The 22,613-nt window shown below is 33.5% G+C and overlaps 1 protein-coding gene across 1 annotated transcript; it reads left to right on the top strand.

Moving 5' to 3' along the window:
* Positions 1–6,854: 6,854 nt before the first annotated feature.
* Positions 6,855–7,373, top strand: LOC132174200 (ankyrin repeat-containing protein BDA1-like). The gene has a single exon (XM_059585891.1). It carries the CDS (start codon positions 6,855–6,857, stop codon positions 7,371–7,373), a length of 519 nt encoding a protein of 172 aa, XP_059441874.1.
* The last annotated feature ends 15,240 nt before the right edge of the window (positions 7,374–22,613 follow it).

The following is a 22,613-nucleotide window of genomic DNA, read 5'->3' as shown; positions in this document are numbered from 1 at the left end:
ACCGTTTATTTAAGTTAACAAGTTGTTAGTTTTAGTACCCTAAAAAAACTATAAACGTCTGTTTGGTTTTTTTTTTTTTTTTTCTTTCGAAAAAACGTGTGTTGTGTTTGGTTGTTTTAGTTTATAGGAATTATAGCATTATTGACATTTATTTTGCAATACCATTAGACATTAGGTAACAAATTTAAACAATACTTAAAAGTTAAAAACTTAAATACTACTTAATTCATTTTATTTTTTTAAAGTAGTACCATATAATTAATTTTTTTTTAAATAGCTTATTAATTGGACATTGGACATTAAACCTATAAATTATTATTATTATTAAATCTCTAAATAGCTTATTAAATCTTAATTAATTAATTGTACACACATTGAACCTATGAATATGATTATTATTATTATTATTATTATTATTATTATTATTAATTGGACATTGGACATTGGACTTTAAATCTATAAATAATAACATAGTCTATACTCTATATAATGTTTTTTTTTTTTTTTTTGACATGTCCACAAGGGAAGGGGGAGGGGGTATACTCTATACAATGTTAGTTATACACTTATACTATACCCTTAGATCTTAATTAATTAATTGTACACACATTGAACCTATGAATATGATGGTTACTATTATTATTATTTTTAACTAATTAATTGGACATTGGACATTAAACCCATAAATAATAACATAGTCTATACTCTATACAATGTTAGTTATACACTTAAACTATACCCTTAAATCATGATTAATTAATTGTACACACATTGAACCTATGAATATGATTATGATTATTATTATTATTATTAACTAATTAATTGGACATTAAACCTATAAATAATAACATAGTCTATACTCTATACAATGTTAGTTATACTCTTAAATCTTAATTAATTAATTGTACACACATTGAACCTATGATTATGATTATGATTATTATTATTATTATTAACTAATTAATTGGACATTAAACATATAAATAATAACATAGTCTATACTCTATACATTGTTAGTTATACACTTAAATTATACACTTAAATCTTAATTAATTAATTGTACACACATTGAACCTATGAATATGATTATTATTATTATTATTATTATAAACTAATTAATTGGACATTGAACCTATAAATAATCACATAGTCTATACTCTATACAATGTTAGTTATACACTTATACTATACCCTTAGATCTTAATTAATGAATTGTACACACATTGAACCTATGAATATGATGATTACTATTATTATTATTTTTAACTAATTAATTGGACATTGGACACTAAACCTATAAATAATAACATAGTCTATACTCTATACAATGTTAGTTATATACTTAAACTATACCGTTAAATCTTAATTAATTAATTGTACAAACATTGAACCTATGAATATGATTATTATTATTATTATTATTATTATTAACTAATTAATTGGACATTGGACATTAAACCTATAAATAATAACATAGTCTATACTCTATACAATGTTAGTTATACACTTATACTATACCCTTAGATCTTAATTAATTAATTGTACACACATTGAACCTATGAATATGATGATTACTATTATTATTATTTTTAACTAATTAATTGGACATTGGACATTAAACCTATAAATAATAACATAGTCTATACTCTATACAATGTTAGTTATACACTTATACCATACCCTTATTGAAGCTATGATTATTATTGATTAATAATTAATTAATTGTACACACATTGAACCTATGATTATTATTATTATTATTATTATTATTATTATTATTTTTGAATTGGACAATGGACATTAAACCTATAAGTAATAACATATTCCATATAATGTTAATTATACAACTTATACTATAGCCTTAGATCTTAATTAGTTAATTGTACACATATTGAAGCTATGATTATTATTGATTAATGACATGGTTAATTTTTTTTTTAGTAACATTGTCGTGTGGGTTGGGTCGGGTCAGATGATAAAACGGGTCGAGCTCACGAGCCTTAAACGAGTTGGGCGAGCCGGACGATTATCGAGTTAAACAAGTTGAGCTAACTATCCCTAAAACGAGCTCGGGCGAGCCTGCCGATCTCGAGTTAAACGAGTCGAACTCACGAGCCCCCGTCGAGCTTAATTGAGCGAGTCGGGTATATGTCACTAGCTAATCAAGCGAGTTTCAACAGTAACGAGTGAGTTTGTACAGTGTCAAGCTTGAGTTCGGGTTGAGCTTAGTCGAGCGGGTAGCGAGCGAGCTGTCGAGTGTGTCGGCTCATTTACACCCCTAGAACTTTGGATCTTGGAAACAAGGAGAAAAAGAATCTATCTGGTTTAATTTAGGGTCTATATTTTAAAGCATTTTTAATCGTAAGTCTATCTCCACGAAATTAATCATGAATAAACTCTATTTTCAGTTACTCTTTTTTAATTAATCATTTGTGCTTTGTTTTATTAGTTTTCAAAATAGTCTTCCTCCTCCCGATTAGTTTTACTAGGGCTTTATGCTTCTGACAACACGTAAAATATTTAATTTAAATGTGGGTTGAAATTGACGGAGTCAATGTTCAATCTCATGACATTTGGCTTTAATACCATGTTAAATCACCAGTTATTCCAAAAACTTAAACTGATAGGAAGAGGTAAATTTAATCACTTTATCATTAGTTTAACACGCTTATGATATTATTTTGCTTTCATTGTTTCTAACCGCCACAAAGAACTTGTACTAGATTTCCTTGTAGCCCAAAATCTATTTTAGATCGATGATGTTAGACTAGAAGAAAGTGAAGTGAAGAGTTATACAGTTAGTTACTCTATTCATGAAAGAAGAATTAGTGGAAAAAATTTGGGAATATGCCAAATTTTTTCTTAATTATGCTTTCACCTTTTATCAAGAAGCTTAATTATTCGATCTACTTTCAATTTTATCAAACGGATTTTTGTAATTGAATACGTTATCAAATAGATGTACTTTCTTCAGTATTCAACCAATTTTCCTAACAAAATACTTATAAATTATTAATTATACTCTAAAAAATTACTTTAACAAAAGACTCTGCATGGTTGTGGAGGGCCATGGAGCCCATTCCAGGGGCCATAGGGAGCCATGGACGTTGAGGTTGGTGAGAAATTGAAGGGAAATGAATAAGTAAAACGCCTTGATTAAAAATGGCCTCACTTGGCCCGATGGAGTTGTAAGGTTCTAAATGAAGGCCCAGAGACGCTAGGCCCTAAATCATTGGCTCGGCCTGAACTGTCACTCCATCAATGGAAGTCGGACTTGACCGGATAACCACGCCTGGGCTTTAAATTTATGAATAAATACAAGTTTATTAACTACAAACTTGAAATAATCATAAAATTTTAAATAGTTTTAGAAAATTAGAAATCAAATATAAAACGTTTTAGAGAAGGCCGACTCTAAGGAGAAATGTAAAATAGTGGTTTGCCTTAGTATCATATAGCAGTTGGAGCAAGGAAAATGGAGTAATTAAGGAGAATCATCTAGTTATCATATAGCACTGAGCCAACCCAAGCCCAAAATTTTAGTTATTTTTGCTGTGACCAGACCTCTAAGACTATATTTCCCAAAGCAACCAGAATTTCACCCTTCCCCTATTAATCCTAATATAAATAATTTGGTTCTTTTCCAGATTATTGTGCATGCACTTGTAAGGTTTTGCTCCCACATTGAGAATGTATAAAGAACAATAGTACTTAATAAACATAAGTGGACCCAAGCCCATTAGCTTAGGCTTTTTATTTAAAAGTGGTGTCCTAATATGTATATCAATTTACTCTTGTTTGACTTCCCTTGGTGCTTCTTTCCCTAACAATCGGTATCATAGGCTATAATTAATTGCTGCTACAATTGATTTGAGTGTCTCAGTTTTGATGTGTGGAAGGGGTGCAAAGGCGGTTACAGTTAACGGCCTTAGCGGTTAGTAGATTTCACTAACCGCTAACTGCCTAGCGGTTAACCGCCGCAACCGCTAATCGCTAGGCGGTTAACGGTTATCGGTTAGTGGTTAACCGCCGGTTAGCGAAATAGATAACCGCCCGCTAACCGCTTTTTTAAAATTTGGCTTTTTTTTTGGGCTTTTTTTTTTACCCTCATTTTTTTTCTTGTATTTTTAATATCTTCTTGGGCCCAATTGCTATAAAAAGAGCCTATATTGAAAAATCAAAAATATTTGACCCAAAATTTAGGATCACCAATCCTAAATTTGTACATTTGTTCTTGTTTTTGTTTTGACTACAAATTCATATGCAAATGTTTGACCCAAATATTTGGGTCAAATAGAAAAATCAAAAACATTTGACCCAAATATTTGGGCTTATTATATAATCATATCAATTATAGTGATAATATATAAATTACTAAAATTATAATGATAATACATTAATACTTAAATTGTGTTTATAACTAAATTATAAGTAACATATTGGTCATTGTTTAATCCAATGTTAATTACTTAATTTGATATTATACGAGTCATATCATCATTGTATATTAATAATATGATTCACTTTAAGTCTTGAATAAAGTATTTGAATTGTCATTGAATCATATGATTAAACATTGATATTATACATTTATATTATTCATATGCATATGTAGACTTATATAGACTTATAACATATATAGACTTATAAGTTTATAACATACATTGGAAATAAGTCTCTAGATATTTAATTGTTGTATTAGTATGAATTGGTATACTTATGAGTTATATCATATTATATATGTATAATTTGTTATTATATAATCAAATGATTTAATGATAAATCTCATGTGATATAATCATATAAATTATAGTGATAATATATTAATACTCAAATTGTGATTTAATTATTTTTAAAAAAAATTGTGATTTAATGTTCAAGTGATTATGTTATATGTATAAATATTTTTATAATTATAATTATAAAAATATATTATATAAAAAGGCGGTTAGCGGTTACGGTTAGTAAACCCAATAACCGCTAACCGCTAGGCGGTTATAGCGGTTAGACGGTTAGCAGTTAATACGGTTAAGTGGTTAGAACGGTTAGCGGTTAGCGGTTAAAAACCGCCCGCTAACTCCTACGTGGAAGAATTATTGTGCATGCACTTGTGAGGTTTGTGTCCCTCATTCAGAAAGTATAAAGAACAATAGTATTTAATATATATAATTGGACCCAATCCCATTATCTTAAGCTTTGGGGCTAGAAGTAGTGTCATAATATGCATATTAATTTACTCAATCTTGTTTGACCTCCCTTAGTGTTTCTCTCCCCCAACACAGATTAAACCCTCTGCATGGCATTTATGGAGTTTAAATTTATGGGCTTCTTCAATTTATCCTTGAGAATAGTCTATCTACGTGACATTTATGAAAGTTTTACTCCATGATAAGGCGTGATGATTTACTCGTGATCAACTCCACTACAAAGGAACACTTAAAAGTAGATGTATCTATTCTTTCGGCCACAAAAGAACACCCAGGGTAAAAAAAAAAATAAATAATAGTGTCTGAAATTCTGTCAATAAAATTACACGAAAGGATTTCTTCATGAACCAAGCCCTTCAATCTTCCCGTTGTCCCAATGTAAAAAGTCTACAGATGATCAGTAAGTGGAGAGAAACATATATATGATCAGAAAAACATTTTGAAAGGATTATGATCAAGAAAATATTTTGAAGTAATAATTTAGCTAGACGCCACCTGTTATAATATAAATTAAATAATTAAATTTATCTATTTGTAGAAACTTAAGTTTTTTTAGATATGTGGTGATATAATTACTATGGTGTTAGAATTTAGAGGTTCTTAATTATAAGATCGAGAACCCTTGGGTTCTTCCAATTCACCCAAATTTAATTAAAATATTTCACGTTAACTTAAACTTTTGGGATTAATGGTACTTTAAGGTGGTAATTTTTTTTTTTTTTTAAAAAAAAAAAAAATTAAATCTAAGACAATCTAAGAGGAGAATTATCCTGAATTAAGATCATCATAACATGCAGCAAATTGCATATTCTCATATGGTTTCCAATGACTCTTTCTTTGATTTATAAATCAATTGTTAATTTGCTTATGAAATTAATTACTATTATTCACGGATGTAATAGGAACTAAGCACATGTCCCAAACTCTATTTATCCTTTTTGCATCTTTTTCTTTGGCTTTGACAAGAATTTTGCTGGCAATTTCCTTGTACTGAGAACCCAGAGGAAGAAATTTTCAATCGCGTTAAGAAAAAGAAAGATGATTGCAGGCCAGAGTCAACATAAAAATTAAAAAGTAGGAAAAAAGCGCTGAGGTGACCGGCGTCCAAAGTCAAAGGTAATCTATATTTGGAACGAAATTTCTCATCACCCCTCCCTAACTAGAAGTTAATTTATATGCTAGCTGTTCCTCACAATTCTTTTATTGAAAGCATTGAATTTAATGTTCAAGTGAGTCCATTATTGTCCGTAGATCATTAAACATGTGAAAAGAAGAAGAAAATATACGACATTGTCCCACAAAGATCAACCATTTAATTCCTTTACCAAATCGATGGTAAAGGAAATGAGGTATCCTATTCCTATTCAACGAAATTACTAATCACTTCTGGGGAATCGGGAAAGAAAGGTCGTCATCAAAAGGAGAGATGTGGTTAGTTGATGTTTGACGATGAATCCATGAGGTTAGTTGTGTTTATCTTTAAGCACATTAAACACTTTTTAAAACCATTGCACAAGAATAAGATACCATATTATTTCCTTTACCATCGATTTGGTATATAACTTTGAATGAGTTTAAACATCTTACTGTTTAACGCATTTCCTAGCTTTAATTGACTGCCTGATTATCACTCACCTCTAAATTCTTATGGATCAAAGTTTGAGGGATGCTGCTGAGCAAGGAAGTATTGATGCCTTGTATGCATTGATACGGAGGGATGCAAATGTGTTGGAAAAGATCAATGAAATTCAATTTGTTGAGACTCCTTTGCACATAGCTGCTTCTGCAGGGCACACCATGTTTGCCATGGAGATCATGAGGTTAAAACCCTCATTTGCTAGGAAGCTTAACCAAGATGGCTTCACCCCCATTCACCTTGTTCTGCAAAATAACAAAACCCGACTGGTGTACCAACTAGTTGCTGTTGATAAAGACCTTGTTCGTGTCCAAAGAAGGGAAGGTGTGACTCCTTTGCATTATGTAGCTCAAATAGGAAATCTTGATCCTCTGGCTGAATTTCTAGTTTCCTCCCCCATGTCTATAAAAGATGTAACAATTCAAAGAGAGACTGCTCTTCATATTGCCCTCAATAACAAACACCTACATGCTTTTGAGCTTCTTATAAGATGGCTTCATTGGATCACAATTAAAGATGCCTCATTCTAGGAAAATTCATTGTTGAACTGGAAAGATGAGGAAGGGAACACTATGTTGCACATTGCAATATCCAACAATCAACCTCAGGCAAGTTCTCTCCACTCATGTTTTTCAATTAGGAAAATTTTGTGAGCGTTCTTTTTTTGGGGGGGAGGGGAGGGGGTGTCTATCTTATTGCTCGAACGAATGATACTAAGGATTTATTTTTAGGAACATGTTAGCATTTCTCTGTCAATTTTGCTTTCATTGTATTCACGCATATTTTGTTTACAGGGATATTGTATACATATATAGAGAGATTTGATATGCTATTCTTGGCTATACAGATCTTAGGACTAGAATTATGGGTGACAATTATAATTATTCCTATAATCTCTCTGATTTGATTCTTAATTGACAACTCATGCCAACACTCCCCCTCAAGTGGAAGCATCCAATTCTTCAATGTGCAACTTGTCTAGTGAGTTGTAGAAATCCTTGCTTGATACGGCCTTTGTAAGAATATCCGCCAGTTGGTCTTCTGACTTCACAACAGGAAACCGAATTATTTTAGCTTCAAGATTTTCTTTAATGAAGTGTCTGTCAATCTCCACGTGTTTAGTGCGATCATGCTGGATAGGATTGTGAGCAATAGCAATAGTTGCCTTGTTATCACAAAAATGGTCCATCTCGGAGGTAGGAGCAAATCCAATTTATGTTAGAAGTCTTCTGAGCCATAGAAGCTCACAAAGTCCTTTAGCCATTCCACGAAACTCTGCTTCAGCACTTGACAATGCTACCACCTTTTGCTTCTTACTTCTCCATGTAACAAGATTCCCACCAACAAATATGAAGTAGCCTAAGGTGGATCTTTTGTCTGTGGTGTTCCCCGCCCAATCTGCGTCTGTATAACCATTAACTTTGAGATGGTTGTTTTTTGAAAACATAAGCCCTTTTCCAGGGGAGGATTTTAAGTATCGTAAAATCTGGATTACTGCTTCCATATGATCCTTACTAGGTTGGTGCATAAATTGACTTACTACGCTCACTGCGTAAGCAATATCAGGATGGGTATGTGAGAGGTAAATAAGTTTCCAACTAACCTCTGGTATCTTCCTTTGTCTGCTGGCATTTTGCTTGGATATTCTCCAAGGTTGTGATTCTGAACAATTGGACTGTCAGCTAGCTTACAATCCAATATTCCAACCTTGCATAGTAAATCTAATATATATTTTTTCTAAGAAAGAAATATACCTCGTTCTGATCTAGCAACCTCTATTCCCAGGAAATATTTAAGTCCTCCCAAATTTTTCATCTCGAATTCGGTTGCCAATTGTTTCTGAAGCTTAGCAATTTCCTCTGTATCATTCCATGTGATGATCATATCATCGACATATACAATTAAAGTTGTTACCTTGCCCCGTCGGTGCTTCAGAAATAATGTATGATCTGAATTACTTTGGCAAAAGCCTGAAGGGGTGTCCATGTAGACTTCCTCTTCAAGGTCACCATGGAGAAATGCGTTCTTTACATCTAACTGGTGCAATGGCCAGTCCAAGTTGGCTGCTAGAGATAGCAAAACCATGACTGTATTTAGTTTGGCTACTAGTGAAAAAGTTTCTTGATAATCTGCACCATATGTCTGAGTGTATCCTTTTGCAACTAGCCTCATCTTATATCGTTCTATAGATCCATCTGCCTTGTGTTTAACAGAGAAGACCCACTTGTACCCGACTGTCTTCTTCCCTTGGGATAGTGGAACCAAGGTCCATGTTTGAATTTTTAGTAGTGCTTCCATTTCTTCCTCCATCGCTTTAGTCCACTTTATAGGGTGATGTCTAAATACAATTATAGTAATTACAATCCCAATATAATATAAGGTGTGATGTCTTTTTACTTCACTTTATCCTATGCTTTCAACTGTTATCAAGAAGTGTATTGTTTTAATTTCAGTTTTATCAAATTTCTCTTTGTAATGGAAGAGTTTATGACATAGATAATTTCTTTTATATAATTATATTCTGACTCTCCTTTTAACAAAATACTTATAAAGTCTTAATTATACTCCAAAAAAATTATCACAAAAGCTCTCCATGGTCGTGGAGGGCCATGGAGCTTATTCTGGCAGTCATAAGAATTAGAGAGCAGTCTCATAGTTGACACTTTTGCTTAACTCGATAATTCCTAGTATGGCAAGAGCCAGCCTGTGGATCTCGTCGAGGTCAATACATTGTTTATTAAGTTAAGCCGTTTGATTTAAACAATGTAGAATAAAAAATGGGCATAGAAGTATAATTTGGGTATTTGTTATTTTGTCCCTGTTCTTATTTTTTATTTATTTTTTATTTTTTTATTTTTTTTATATGTCCACACAAGGGAAGGGGGAAGGGGGATTCGAACTAATGACTTCCACTTCATTAGGCGTGGTCCACAGCCGATTGAGCTACTCCTTGAGGACTAATTTCAATATATATATTTTTATATTGTTTCAGACGGTCCATAATCCCTCACTTTTGGAACAAGCGGCGTAAATGCCTCCGTTTTTTTTTTTTTTTTTTTTTTAACAATATTGTAAGGCTGAGACAAAGGAGGACCTCGACTTGTTATCTTAAAAACAAACACTAGTGTTATTTTTACAGCGTCCGTTTAAAAAAATACCCTAACCAAAGAAACTAATAATGTGATACATAAATTTATATGATTCGGCCTATAACTTATGTCCACAGGATAAAATCCTAAAGTTACATTAAACTCTTATTTCTCTGAGTAAGTTTACAATATAACATGCTCATATGTTTATAGGATAATCATGTTGGATATAAATATACTTCTACTCTAGGGATATTCTTTTTCAGCATCCTTTAAAAAAAAATACCCTAACCGAAAGAAACTAACAATGTGAGACAAAGATTTACGTGATTTGGTCTACGACATGATAAAGCATTAAGGTGACATTAAACTCTTATTTCTCTAAGCAAGTTTACAATACAACATACTCCTTTTTATAGGATAATTATGAGGAATATTATAAATAGACTTCTAGCATAGTTAAGTTAGTTAGGTGAACATAATATAGTAGTCTTCAACTTTAACTATTATTTTTGAACTCCATGATATATTCCAAAAATAACATCTCTTGGCATTGTTTTTGTTAAATATCATAAAATTAGTGTCGCCAATTTATGTTATTTTTATGTAAATGACACTAATTTAATTAGTAATAATTTTCATCGTTTCTTTAAAAGTATTGTCGTGAAGTTAGGAAAAATTTACGACATTAATTGCCAAAGAAACAACATCAAAGATTGACAAATACAATACAAACAACAATTTATTTTTCCTATAACATGATAAAAGATGCAAAACCGGGATCAAGCGCCAGTTTCTTATTTCAGGACATAAAACGTGAAGTAAAAAGAAAAAGAAAAAATCTAATTTTTGAATAGCTGGAATAGATTGTTAAAGTATTGATTAAGTGGTTAAATTTATCTCTTCCTATAAGCTTAAGCTTTTAGGATAACTGGTAATTTAACATGGCATCAGAGCCAAATATCTTGGGATCAAACCTTGATTTCGTTAATCCACTCCCTATTTAAATTAAATATTCTACGATTTTCTTCAACTTTTGGTACGAGAATATATTTGTATTGATAGGACGTAGGTCATAGACCGAACCAAATAAAATATTTTGTCTATTTTTATTATTCCTATTTTATTATTTCCGCATTTAATATTGATAGTATTATGAATTTCTTCATATTTTAGGTTCTCTCTTATTTTTTTTTTCTTTAATATTTAACCTTACCTTAATTTGTCTATTTGTAAAAATTTTAGCCCTTTTTTTTAGGGTGGGGTTGAATATTGTAAATCCTTTTACTGTGATGGGATCAATAATTATGCATCACTACAGTGGTTATTAAATGCTGGAGTTGATATAAACCCTAAAAATTTAGGGGGTTTTACAGCTAGCTTTGGTCAACTTGCAAGGACAAACGCAAATCGGCAACAGTGGGATGAGGAATATGCTATGTCGTGGCGGAGCTTTAAGTGCTTCTCTTCCCCTCCTACAATTGAATATCATGAAGCTTTCATCAAATCTCTTGTCCAAAGTGATAATTAGAAGTTGCAAATATTTTTGATTCGTTTAAAAATGAATATGATAAATGAGTATCGCAGTATGTTGTTGATAGTTCTGGTGTTTTTTCTAACAACAACTTACCAAATGGCACCCAGCCCCCTCGAAGGAGTTCTTCGTCCTACCCCAGAGAAAACATTCATGATTAAAACCTATTTTTTGGTGCTCTATTTCACTAATACTATGTGCTTTCATCTATCAATTTTCATAATAAGCATCCTCTTCCCCTTTGATTTTCCTAGAGCTTTGTGGGCCCCACCCATTATGCTCCTCAATTTGTGCTTTGTGTTTTCATTTGTAATTGTCAGATTAGGTGACTTGCATTTCTTCATCAACCTAATTACCGTGGGCTCCAATTTACATGCCATACTTTTTGACTTATGTTTCTCTCCCACACGTCTATGTCTCTCCATTCATTGAGCTTTCTTCCAGAAGCTTTGTGAAAAGGCCTTGCTGTTTTCTTATGGAAGCCTTTCGGTTTAAGGGAAAAAGTGATGCAGCAACTCTAGTTAAAAAATAGAGAGAAAGAAGAAAAGCTGAAGTTGCTGAGAGAGTGACTTGTGTTGCAAAGAGAAGAAGAGATAAACCATTTTTCTTCCTTGATCTCACGTTTGGAGTACTGCTGAAAAGCTAAGAGAATTTTAGAGAATATTTTTTCTTTTTGTATTTAATTCTCTTTTGTGTAAGAGTGAGATTGGGGTGTATTGAAGCTTTTGAGTTTGAGCGGTTTTGTTTGTACTACTCTTTCTACTCCACTTTTTTGTTAATAAATTTCTCCCAAATCATCTCTACCAGTAGATGTAGGCTTGTTAAGCCGAACCACTTAAATTTTGGTGTTTTGTATGGTTGTGTTATTTTATATTCTGCACTTTTCTACTTCTTTGATGATCTTGGAATTTGCATTTGTCATAACAGTAATCCTAAGTTCATCTTCACAAAATTAATCACGAATATAACCTATTTTAGTCATAAATCCATCTTCGCTTTCCTAGTGAATTTTGGGTTGGCTTGTGCCATTATTCTGCTTTTGTTCAGAGCCACAAAGAACTTGTATGAGATTTCCTTTTGGCCCAAAAATCTACTCTAGATGAATGATGTTAAACTACAAGAAAGTGAAGTGCAGAGTTACACAGTTGGTTAGTCTGTTCATGAAATTAAGAAGAATTAATGAAACAAATTTGGGAATATATGCCAAATTATGTCTTATGCTTTCACCTTTTTATCTAGAATCTTATTGTACTTTTAGTTTTATCGAATAGATCTTTCAATGCTTTATGAAACACATGTACTTTCTTCTATGTTCAATGAATTTTTCTAACAAGATACTTATAAAATATTAATTATACTCCAAAAAAAATTATTAAAAAAAAAAAAAAAAAAAAACTCTTTCTGGTCGTGGAGGGCCATGGGGTCAATTTAAGTGGACGTGAGAAGAGGTTGGTGAGAAATTGAATTAAAATGAATAAGAAAAAATGGTTGGCAGTTGTTCGGGCCTAAGCACTTTTTAATATGGCCTCACTTGGCTCAAGTTTTAAGGTTCTCTAAATAAAGGCCCAGAAAGCTACTAGGCCCTAAATGAAGGCCTGGCTTGGCCCAAGTTATCACTAATATATGTGAAATGCTATTGGCCCTAAATCTAAATCTAACATTTCACATGTATCTCTAATTATAAAGGCCCAGAGCTACTAGGCCCTAAATCTAACCAATTTACTTGTATTTGCAAAGTAATTTTAAAAATTATTCTTGTGTCCTTCTTAAGTCCTTCCAAGAATGATGTGACTATTAAAATCATCATTTGATCAAAATCTAATAATAATCAATCACAAGTTCAATGGTGGTTTTAATAGCCACATCATTCTTGAAATGACTCAAGAGGGACATAAGAGATACTTGTAGCATTACTTGTATTTGTAAGTACTTCTTGATATAAGAGTCAAAATTACCATGTGAAATATATCTAATTATTTAGGATAACCATAGATAAAAAGAAAATTAACATAAAGATAAGACAATCATAGGATGGGATTTGATCTTCAAGTAGACCCATATGCTACTGTGAAGCGATGAGAAGATCTTCTGATATAGACTTCTCTCATTTATTTATTTAATTTACTAAAGGATTTGTGGGTCTTACAAATTCAATAACGAATTTTAAAAAATATATAAATAAAAATAAATGAAAGATGAACCCAAGGGTTTGACTTAAGTGGTACTAAGGGCTTTGGTCATGGTAGCATTCTCTCTCTTTGAGTGAAAACACTTCCTTAGGACTAACTTGCTAGTGAAGCTCGAGTAATACATAATTCAATTCTAGATGATTTTTAAGATTTAAAAGAATGCATTGATAGGTGATTGAATTGAAAATCAAAATATATAAAGAAACAATTATTTTATGTCTTTACTTTTGCTAATATTTTCTTAATTCCGAATAAATATTAATTTTATTTTTTATTTATTGATTTAATCTTCAATCTTATTATCATGCATGTTTTGACCCCTATCTTAATCTATTACTCTCACTGCCATCGATAAGAATTTCTAGCTCTATCCTTACATGATGTGAAAGTGAAAATTGGCATTAATGTGATCAAATAAAACATTTAAAAGTACATGTAATATTCTAATAAAAATACTCTATTCATTCATTGATTGTTATTCCATGGAGTACATGGGTTTTTTATAACATGTCTACTTATTTAGAATAACCGAATAATTAGATAAAAGAAATATAACACAAAGATAATATAAAGATAAGATATATGACAACCCATATGCTACTGACATGCGAATTACAAGTTACAAGCGATGAGAAGATCTTCTGATATAGAAAGACTTCTTTTGTAAATGATCATGTCCTCTTCGCAAGACCACTAGACCAGCTAGGAGAACTTTGAAGATAATTTAAACTACTATATATGGTTGTAGACATCCATGTATAGGTGCACTTTACATTTAATGTTGACAACTTGAGCTCAATTTCTGCATAGTACTTATAATGACAAGTACTGCACATATACCGCCAGCCACCGATCTATGTACGCGTTGGGTCAAGCAGTTCCGATCTTCGAACAAAGGCCTTGAGAAGTATTCTTACCTTCCGCCACACATAGAGATACAGCAACAACAACAGTAAAACAGCACAACACAAGAACAGTACAAAATTGAGATCCTCCCTCCATGAACGTGCATGGCGAAAACCTCGGAAATGTGATATATAATGAAATGATAAAACACAGTGAGAGGGTACCAATGGGTATGGCGAACAGAAAATAACCATAAGCCCCCGGAAGGAGGTAGAATATTGCAGAGATTGAAGCAAAAAAGAATGAACCAGTAAAAAGCATGAGTATCGACAAAGAGTTCTCGAGCATGAATACTGTCCCCCCAAAACTATGTAACCGCAGTGGTTTGAGTTCTATACTAACGTTGAACGGAGGTATGGTATTGGATGTATTGGTTAAACGATAGGTGTTATCTAGAAAAATTTCTCCAGGGGGCTTGAGTACTGTCTGGAAGCTGATTGTTATAAGCAGAGCAGCAACCACCAACAATGCCGCGCGCATTTCAGTTGTGATATGCGATCTCCGACGGAGGAAAATTACGTATACTCTCTCATCAATTGAGACAGGAGATCTGAACTACGCTGCGAGAGGTCTACGAAGACCCCAATGTTAGAGATAAAGACGATATTAGAGAAGACCACTTCAAAGATAAGCCACAAGAGGAATCAAGATCAAGAAGGAGATAATGTTTTTCTTCTATATTATCTCCTCATATATTTATCTCTTTATTTATCTTATATCCTAAGAGATAACATTGTACTCTAAGCAGGACTCTAGTATCATATTCAAATTCTCTTGTAAAGATTATATAGAATTCAAACTGTACATTACTCTATATAATAAACGTGATATTGTGCTGTTTAGGTATTTAAGCCTAAAGCACTTTCAATATATTTCATGGTATCAGAGCTCCTCTAAAAGCTCACGCTTATTTTGATTTTATGGCTTCCAAAATGACGGCTGCTTCATACACATTCCCAAACGTGTCTCATCTAGTTTATGTTAAACTAGATCGCAGTAACTACATTCAGTGGTTAACGCAAATTGAGCCTGTTCTTAAGGCCAATGATTTGATGGGTATCGTTGATGGTAAAGAACCGTGCCCACCAACACATCTTCCTGCCTCCTCCGACAAAGAAGAGCCAGAAATTAATCCTTCTTATTCCCTTTGGGTTAAGAAGGATCAATCTATCCTCAGTTGGATCAATGCTACACTCTCTGAGTCGGTATTGTCCACTGTTTATGGCATCCACACGTCTCATGAGGTGTGGCGTCTTTTTTCCACCAGGTTTGCTTCTCTTTCCAGAACACGGCTTGCCCAAATAAAACGTGAATTACAAACTCTCCAACAAGGGAATAGCACGTGCACTGCCTTCATGGACTCTGCCCAAAGTTTGGTCAATAGCTTATGTGCTATTGGGCAACCCGTATCTGATGAGGACTTCATCAACTACATTATGAATGGCCTTCATGCTGCCTACAACCCATTTGTACTCAACTTTTCTTGTGCATCTCGTAAAGGGTCCCTCACTTTTGCAGAATTTCAGGCTGAACTCCTTTCATTTGAGCATCTCCTGCATGCACAACAACAACTTGTCCAACCTGACAATTCGGTGGCCTTCATGTCCAACAAATCACCAAGCTCTTCCTTCCCAAAGAAGCGTCGTCCTCCCTTCCGCACTACTTACTCACGGAAGCCCACCTCCAATACATCTCCAATTCAACGTGGTACCACACCACAGCCCACATCTCCTGCTTCTCTATCCCGCCCACCTTGCCAAATTTGTGGCAAGACTAGTCATCAAGCGCTAGATTGCTTCCACCGTATGGACTATGCCTATCAAGGTCGCCATCCTCCTGCACAACTAGCTGCAATGGCTGCCCATCCCACCAACATATATTTCACCCAAGGCCTCCTTGCTCCGGCACAGCGTATCATATTCTTCATTTGTGCTTTGTTCACCAAATTTGCTTCATTTTCCAAGATTTCCAACGCTGTAAAACCATTTCTATTCTGGATGTTTATATCCAATGGAAACTTCGAATTCCTTATCCATTTCACGATCTGCACAATGTATAGAGATGCACAATCACTGATACCCATCCATCTCATTGAATTCTCTATTCTTTAGTTAAAATTTGGCTAAAAAACTCACATTTTTAAGTTTAACTAGCAACTTTTCAAAAGTGTTACACAATGAACTCTCTAAATCTCACTCTATTCTATTTAAATATAGTTTTTATTCTATCAATATTGTCTTTTATTCTCAAAAGCACCCATGTGGAGAGAAAGAGATCAGAGAGGGGGAGGAGGGAGGAATAAATATAAAAATAAGATAAAGAGGAGTGATTGTTTCTCAGTACAAATCCTTATAATAGAGAATGATAAGAGAGCTTGATAAATGAAAGTTTCTTTAAATTTTACGTAAAATTTGGTTAAACATCACATTTGGAGAGGATTGTGGATGCTCATAGCCTATATATACACTATTCACATCCTTTGCCCTCCCCCTCCCAAGAAAGAAAAACCAAATGCTAAAACAAATTTGAAAAGAGACAAAAATAAAAGCAAATGTTATAAATTAAAGAGATTAAAATAAGAAAATACTATGTTGTTGAGTATATGTGTGAGTGTAAAAAAATAAAGTCCCACTGGAAAATATATATATATATATATATATATATAAGAAGTGTGAGTAGCTAAAATAGCATTGTTGGGTCCAAATTCATGGGCTTAAGTTTTTGGGTTGTGTGGTACTGTTTTAACATGATATATTATGAGCTCACTAAAAAAGACTCCCCAATGTATTAATCTCGCAACAATTGGTATCAAAATGAAGTTTAATTTCTTGGAACGGGTGTCTAGATACGTTTGGTTTGGAGTTGTGTCTACTCCCGTAACTCTTGTATGCGTGATACTCTTAGAAATGTAAAAAGACTTATAAGCGAAAGGGAGTTGAGCTAATGTGTTGATGGACTCAAACATAAATGTGAGATTGTTAAGTATATGTGTGAGTGTAAAATAAAAGAGTCACGCATTAAAAATATGTAAAAAGTGTGAGTGGTTAATATAACATTGTTGAGCCCAAACCCATGAGCTTAAGTTTTTGAATTATATGGTGTCTCAACATGCTAATATATTATAAGCTCACTAAAAAGACTCCACAGCCAAAGTACTAATCTTGCAACTTATATCTCTACCAAAAGCTAAAGTAAAATAAATTTTTTTTTGCATGTTGCTGAAATTTAATCTTTACTAACCCATTTACCCATTTGCACAACATGCAAAATAGACCTCCATTGTAACAACTCTATGTTCTTTCGTTATTTAGTAGAAAACATGAGTGGAAAGAACTTGCCTGGAGTTGATCTTTGGGTATTGCAATGTGCAACACAGTGTTGCCTTCTTCATCTTGCCAATTCAACAATTTTCTCCCCATTGAAAAGGCATCTTTGAACCAAGCCCGCCGTAGCCATCCTAGCAAGAGCTGAAAAGCATCAAATTTGTTGTTTGTCAAGGCAATGTGCAGAACAGTCTCTCTTCGAATTGTCACATCTTCAATAGACTCGGGACAGACTCTTAGAAATGCAACTAAAAGATCAAGATGCCCTATTTGAGCTGCATAATGCAAGGGAGTTATACATTCCTAGGAGAGTGATTGTGAGGCTGAAGAGTACTAATTAATGTATATCCATCATCAAAAGAGAAAAAGAAGAGTACTGATGCTGCTACTACGAGGGAGGAAGATTGGCGCAAGCTCCTCTTTTATACGAATGTGAGACTAGTTAACAAATGCCAACTGACTCTTTTTTGGGTTTTATTTAAAAAATATATATATATTGGTTAAGGTATACGGCTGAGTAATTCTAGAAGTCTCTCTTAAGTCCCTTCAAGAATGATGTGGCTATTAAAATCATCAATTGATCAAAATCTAATAATGATCAATCACAAACTCAATGATGATTTTAATAGCTACATCATTCTTGGAAGAACTCAAGAAGAACACAAGATAGACTTGTAGCATTACTCATACGACTTACACATATAATATTAGTATTGATTGGGACCTAATATTTTATAAGTGCCGTCCCCCGTAGAAGACGAGAAGGGGTCCATTACCCACCTAACATACGCATGATGTTGGTCTTAATCTGAATGGATCAAAATGAAACAAGGCTTGAATTGAAACGTACTGTTTAAATCACTTCTGAAAACAAACAAATAAATAAAAGCATAGTTTCATTCGCACCCTACAACGCTGTTTTTTAAGCCAAAATTCCACTCATTTCTCATCCTCCAACATTTCGCCAAAAAAAAAAAACCCTGCCAAGCTCATTATTTTCTCTCTATTTTCTGTTTCAACAAAAAAGACAGAAATTTCTTATTACTTGGGCGGTAGGACTTCCTACAACTCAGCTTTTAAAAAGTGAAACATGCACGTGTTCTTTAAGCATGTAAGAAACACACGTCGCTTTTTTAGTGCCTGGGTTGTAGGAACTATAACCCAATTTGTATGAAATTTATGCCCTTTAAAGAAAGAGTCGGTAAATTTGTTAAATTATTGATTAAGGCTCAATTTGTTTATGGGTAAAATGATTTCTTGAAAATGTCCTTCATATTTTCGAGTGTTTGATGCGACAGAAAATAATTGTCAAAGAAAAATATTTTTGGTTTGATCGAAAAATTAAACCTCTTTAATTTTTGAAAAATTGGTTCCTTTTTCGATTTTGCACATCTTATTCTTAGATTGATAAACCTAATCAAGACGTCTCTGGGACCCCGTTAGGACCCGATCGGGACATTGCCAGGACATTGCCGGGACATCGCCAAGACCCAATTGAGACTTGACTAGGACCTTGTCGAGACACCGCTGAAACCCGATGAGGACATTGTTAGGACTCACTGGGCACCGTTGGGACCTGCTGGAATTCATCGATACTCGACTAGGACACTGTAGGGACAACATCAAGACCCCACTAAGACCTGACTAGGACATCATCGAGACCCGGTTAGGACTCACCGAGACACAACTGGGACCCATTCATACCCCACCAGGACCTAGTTAGGATATTGTTAGGACATGGCCAGGATACTGTTAGGACCCAATTAGGACCTAGTTGGGACCCGCCGAGACTCGACTGGGACACTGTAGAGACACCATTGAGACCCGATTAGGACACCACCAAAACTCGGTTGGGACTCGCGTGACCTGGCCAGGTCACTGCCAGGACCTAATCGAGACATTTTCATAATTTAAAATTTAATATGATTGATATATATATTGTGATTTTCCGTACCCCTAACACCAAAAAAATGATTTCCAATAAATTATTTTCAGGAAAATGTCTTTCGCTTTTCTGACGGGAAACATTTTACGTTGAAACAAACAGAGCTTAAATGATTCAATTCATCATTTTTTATAAGTTTAAACTCTTGATATAAGTTGTAATTTAACATGATATATATTAGGCTATGAGTTTGAATCATGCATGTTTCTGTCACTAATTAATCTATCATTTCAATTAAATTTTTCAAATATTTTACTTGTTGAACTTCACCTTATCAATGAAAGGTTTGAACCTACACATAAAATATATATATATATATATATATATTAAATTATTAAATTTATCATTTTTTATAAATTAAAATTTTTTAGACAAGTGTGTTTATAAAAAAAATAAAAAATAATATACGATGGTGCCTGAGTAACAACCACAAAGCACAGCCCATGACGAATGCAATCTCATATTCGTCGACTTTATTGTTAGTGTAGTCAATGTAAACACACTTGTTATTAGCCATCGCATCGTTTTAAAAAATCGGACACAAGTATATGCTTTGGATATTTGAATTTTCAAAATTTGCTATTCTGTCCCTGTTCTGATTTCAATTTTTTATATCATGTTAACATTGTTTCAGACCGTCCATGACGAGAAATGATGTGACAAGTTCTGCCGTTTTTTATATTTTCTAGAACGTCCAATAACCAGAAATGATGTGACAAGTTTGCTAACATGAGTATCTCGGCTAGGATTGCCGTTCTGTTCATGATGTGGAGCTAGGATGTCGTTTTTGGGGGCAAAATTAAAATAAAAAAAGATTATATATATATATATATATATATATATATATATATATAACTTAAAATAACTTAAAATGAAATAAGAACGAACAATGTGAACTTATCCTAGACGAAGACTAACAACACCAATAATCTCTTACAGTACTGGGTCAATAAGTTAACAACTATACCATTGCTTATGCTTTTCTTCTCACAGTTTTTTTCCTCCTAGTTTTAGGGTCAATTTAAAATTGCATTACAAAATAAATCTTTTAAAGCGAGAACAAAGTATTATTTTAAATTTTTACTAAAAGTACATTTTAATTGAGAGTAAAAAAATTAACGAGAAGATATACATATTACTCCTTCCTCATAGGAAAAACAATTCACAAAAGACATGCAATATCTTGTTGGTGGTTGTTGTAACAGTCACCTTACATGCAAATATGCAATGATGTGCCCTTCCGGAGGAGTTTGGCAAGATAACTATACTTCGTGGGCGCAACAATCACGGATTTAAGCTTTTTTATTATACTTGCGGTTTTAAATCTTACATCCTTTGCTGTAACGGTCTTTACCTGATATTCGTCATCTTCTCTGGTGGTTTTAGAATTGGACTGTATGTTCAGCATACCCCTTTATATCATATCTCTGTGTTTTATCTTGTCATTGTGGATCACAGCTCTAATAACCATTAATGGAAGTCCTCTGACGATTTTTTAGTTCATTTTTTCCCCTCTGCTGATTGTGTGTTTGGAAGGGATTGTGAGGCTGGGACGAAGAAAACTTGTCCATCCCTTTCTTCCGAAAGTGAAAGTGCATGACCCGACTCTTACATGGATCGGCAGGATTTCGCTAATCCCCCATGCAGGGAAAGTAATCATGGATTAAACCCCTCTTTCAACTCCCTGTTTTTAATAGTACGTGCTTTGCGACAACATTTTGCCTAATAATCTATCTCCTCCCATGAACTCTTGCTAGTCTTTATTATTGCTTCATACTCATGATTCTCCTCCTTTATTGCTATTCCCTTTCATTTTCAATCATAACTCCATCTTCATTTAATAAACGTTGGTGGTAAAGTTTGTCCTGTTTTCATTGCTTCTAATTGTCACACTACAAGAAAGTTGCTCATTAGGGGCGACTTATTAGGGGCGACTAAAAAGTCGCCCCTAATAGTTACGTATTAGCGTCCATCTACTAGTGGACGCTAATAATGGGTCGAAAATTGGACTATTAGCGTCCACTGTAAAGTGGACGCTAATAAGTCGACCCTAATATACGCGCGGGAATTATCCAAGGGGCGGGAAAAGTTTAAGCGGCAAAAAAAAAACTTTTAGGGTCGATAATAGTCGACCCTAATAATTAACAAATAGCGTCCACTTAAGTGGACGCTATAAGCTGGAAAAAAAAAAAATCACATAAAAGCTCAATAGGGTCGACTTTCATCGTCGACCCTAATAGTTAGTTATTAGGGTCGACAAAAGTCGACCCTAAAGAGTCAGTAGTCAATCTAAAGAATCGGTAGTAAATCAAAAATAAAATAAAAAATTAAAATAGATAACTAATAGCGTCCACTATAAGTGGACGCTGAAGATACCTCATTAGGGTCGACTTTTAGAGTCGACCCTAATGCTTATGTATTAGGGTCGATAAAAGTCGACCCTAAAGAGTCCGTAGTAAAATAAAAAATAAAAATAAAAATAAAAATAGATAACTAATAGCGTCCACTCTAAGTGGACGCTGAAGATACCTCATTAGGGTCGACTTTTAAAGTCGACCCTAATGCTTATGTATTAGGGTCGACAAAAGTCGACCCTAAAGAGTCGGTAGTAAAATAAAAAAAAAATAAAAAATAAAAATAGATAACTAATAGCGTCCACTCTAAATGGACGCTGACGATACCTCATTAGGGTCGACTTTAAAAGTCGACCCTAATGCTTATGTATTAGGGTCGACAAAAGTCGACCCTAAAGAGTCCGTAGAAAAATAAAAAATAAATAAAAAA

This window comes from Corylus avellana, chromosome ca3, assembly GCF_901000735.1.
Source record: "Corylus avellana chromosome ca3, CavTom2PMs-1.0".
Classification (NCBI taxonomy): Eukaryota; Viridiplantae; Streptophyta; class Magnoliopsida; order Fagales; family Betulaceae; genus Corylus; species Corylus avellana.
The sequence above is the reverse complement of the archived record's forward strand: the minus strand, read 5'-3'. Positions and strand labels throughout refer to the sequence as shown.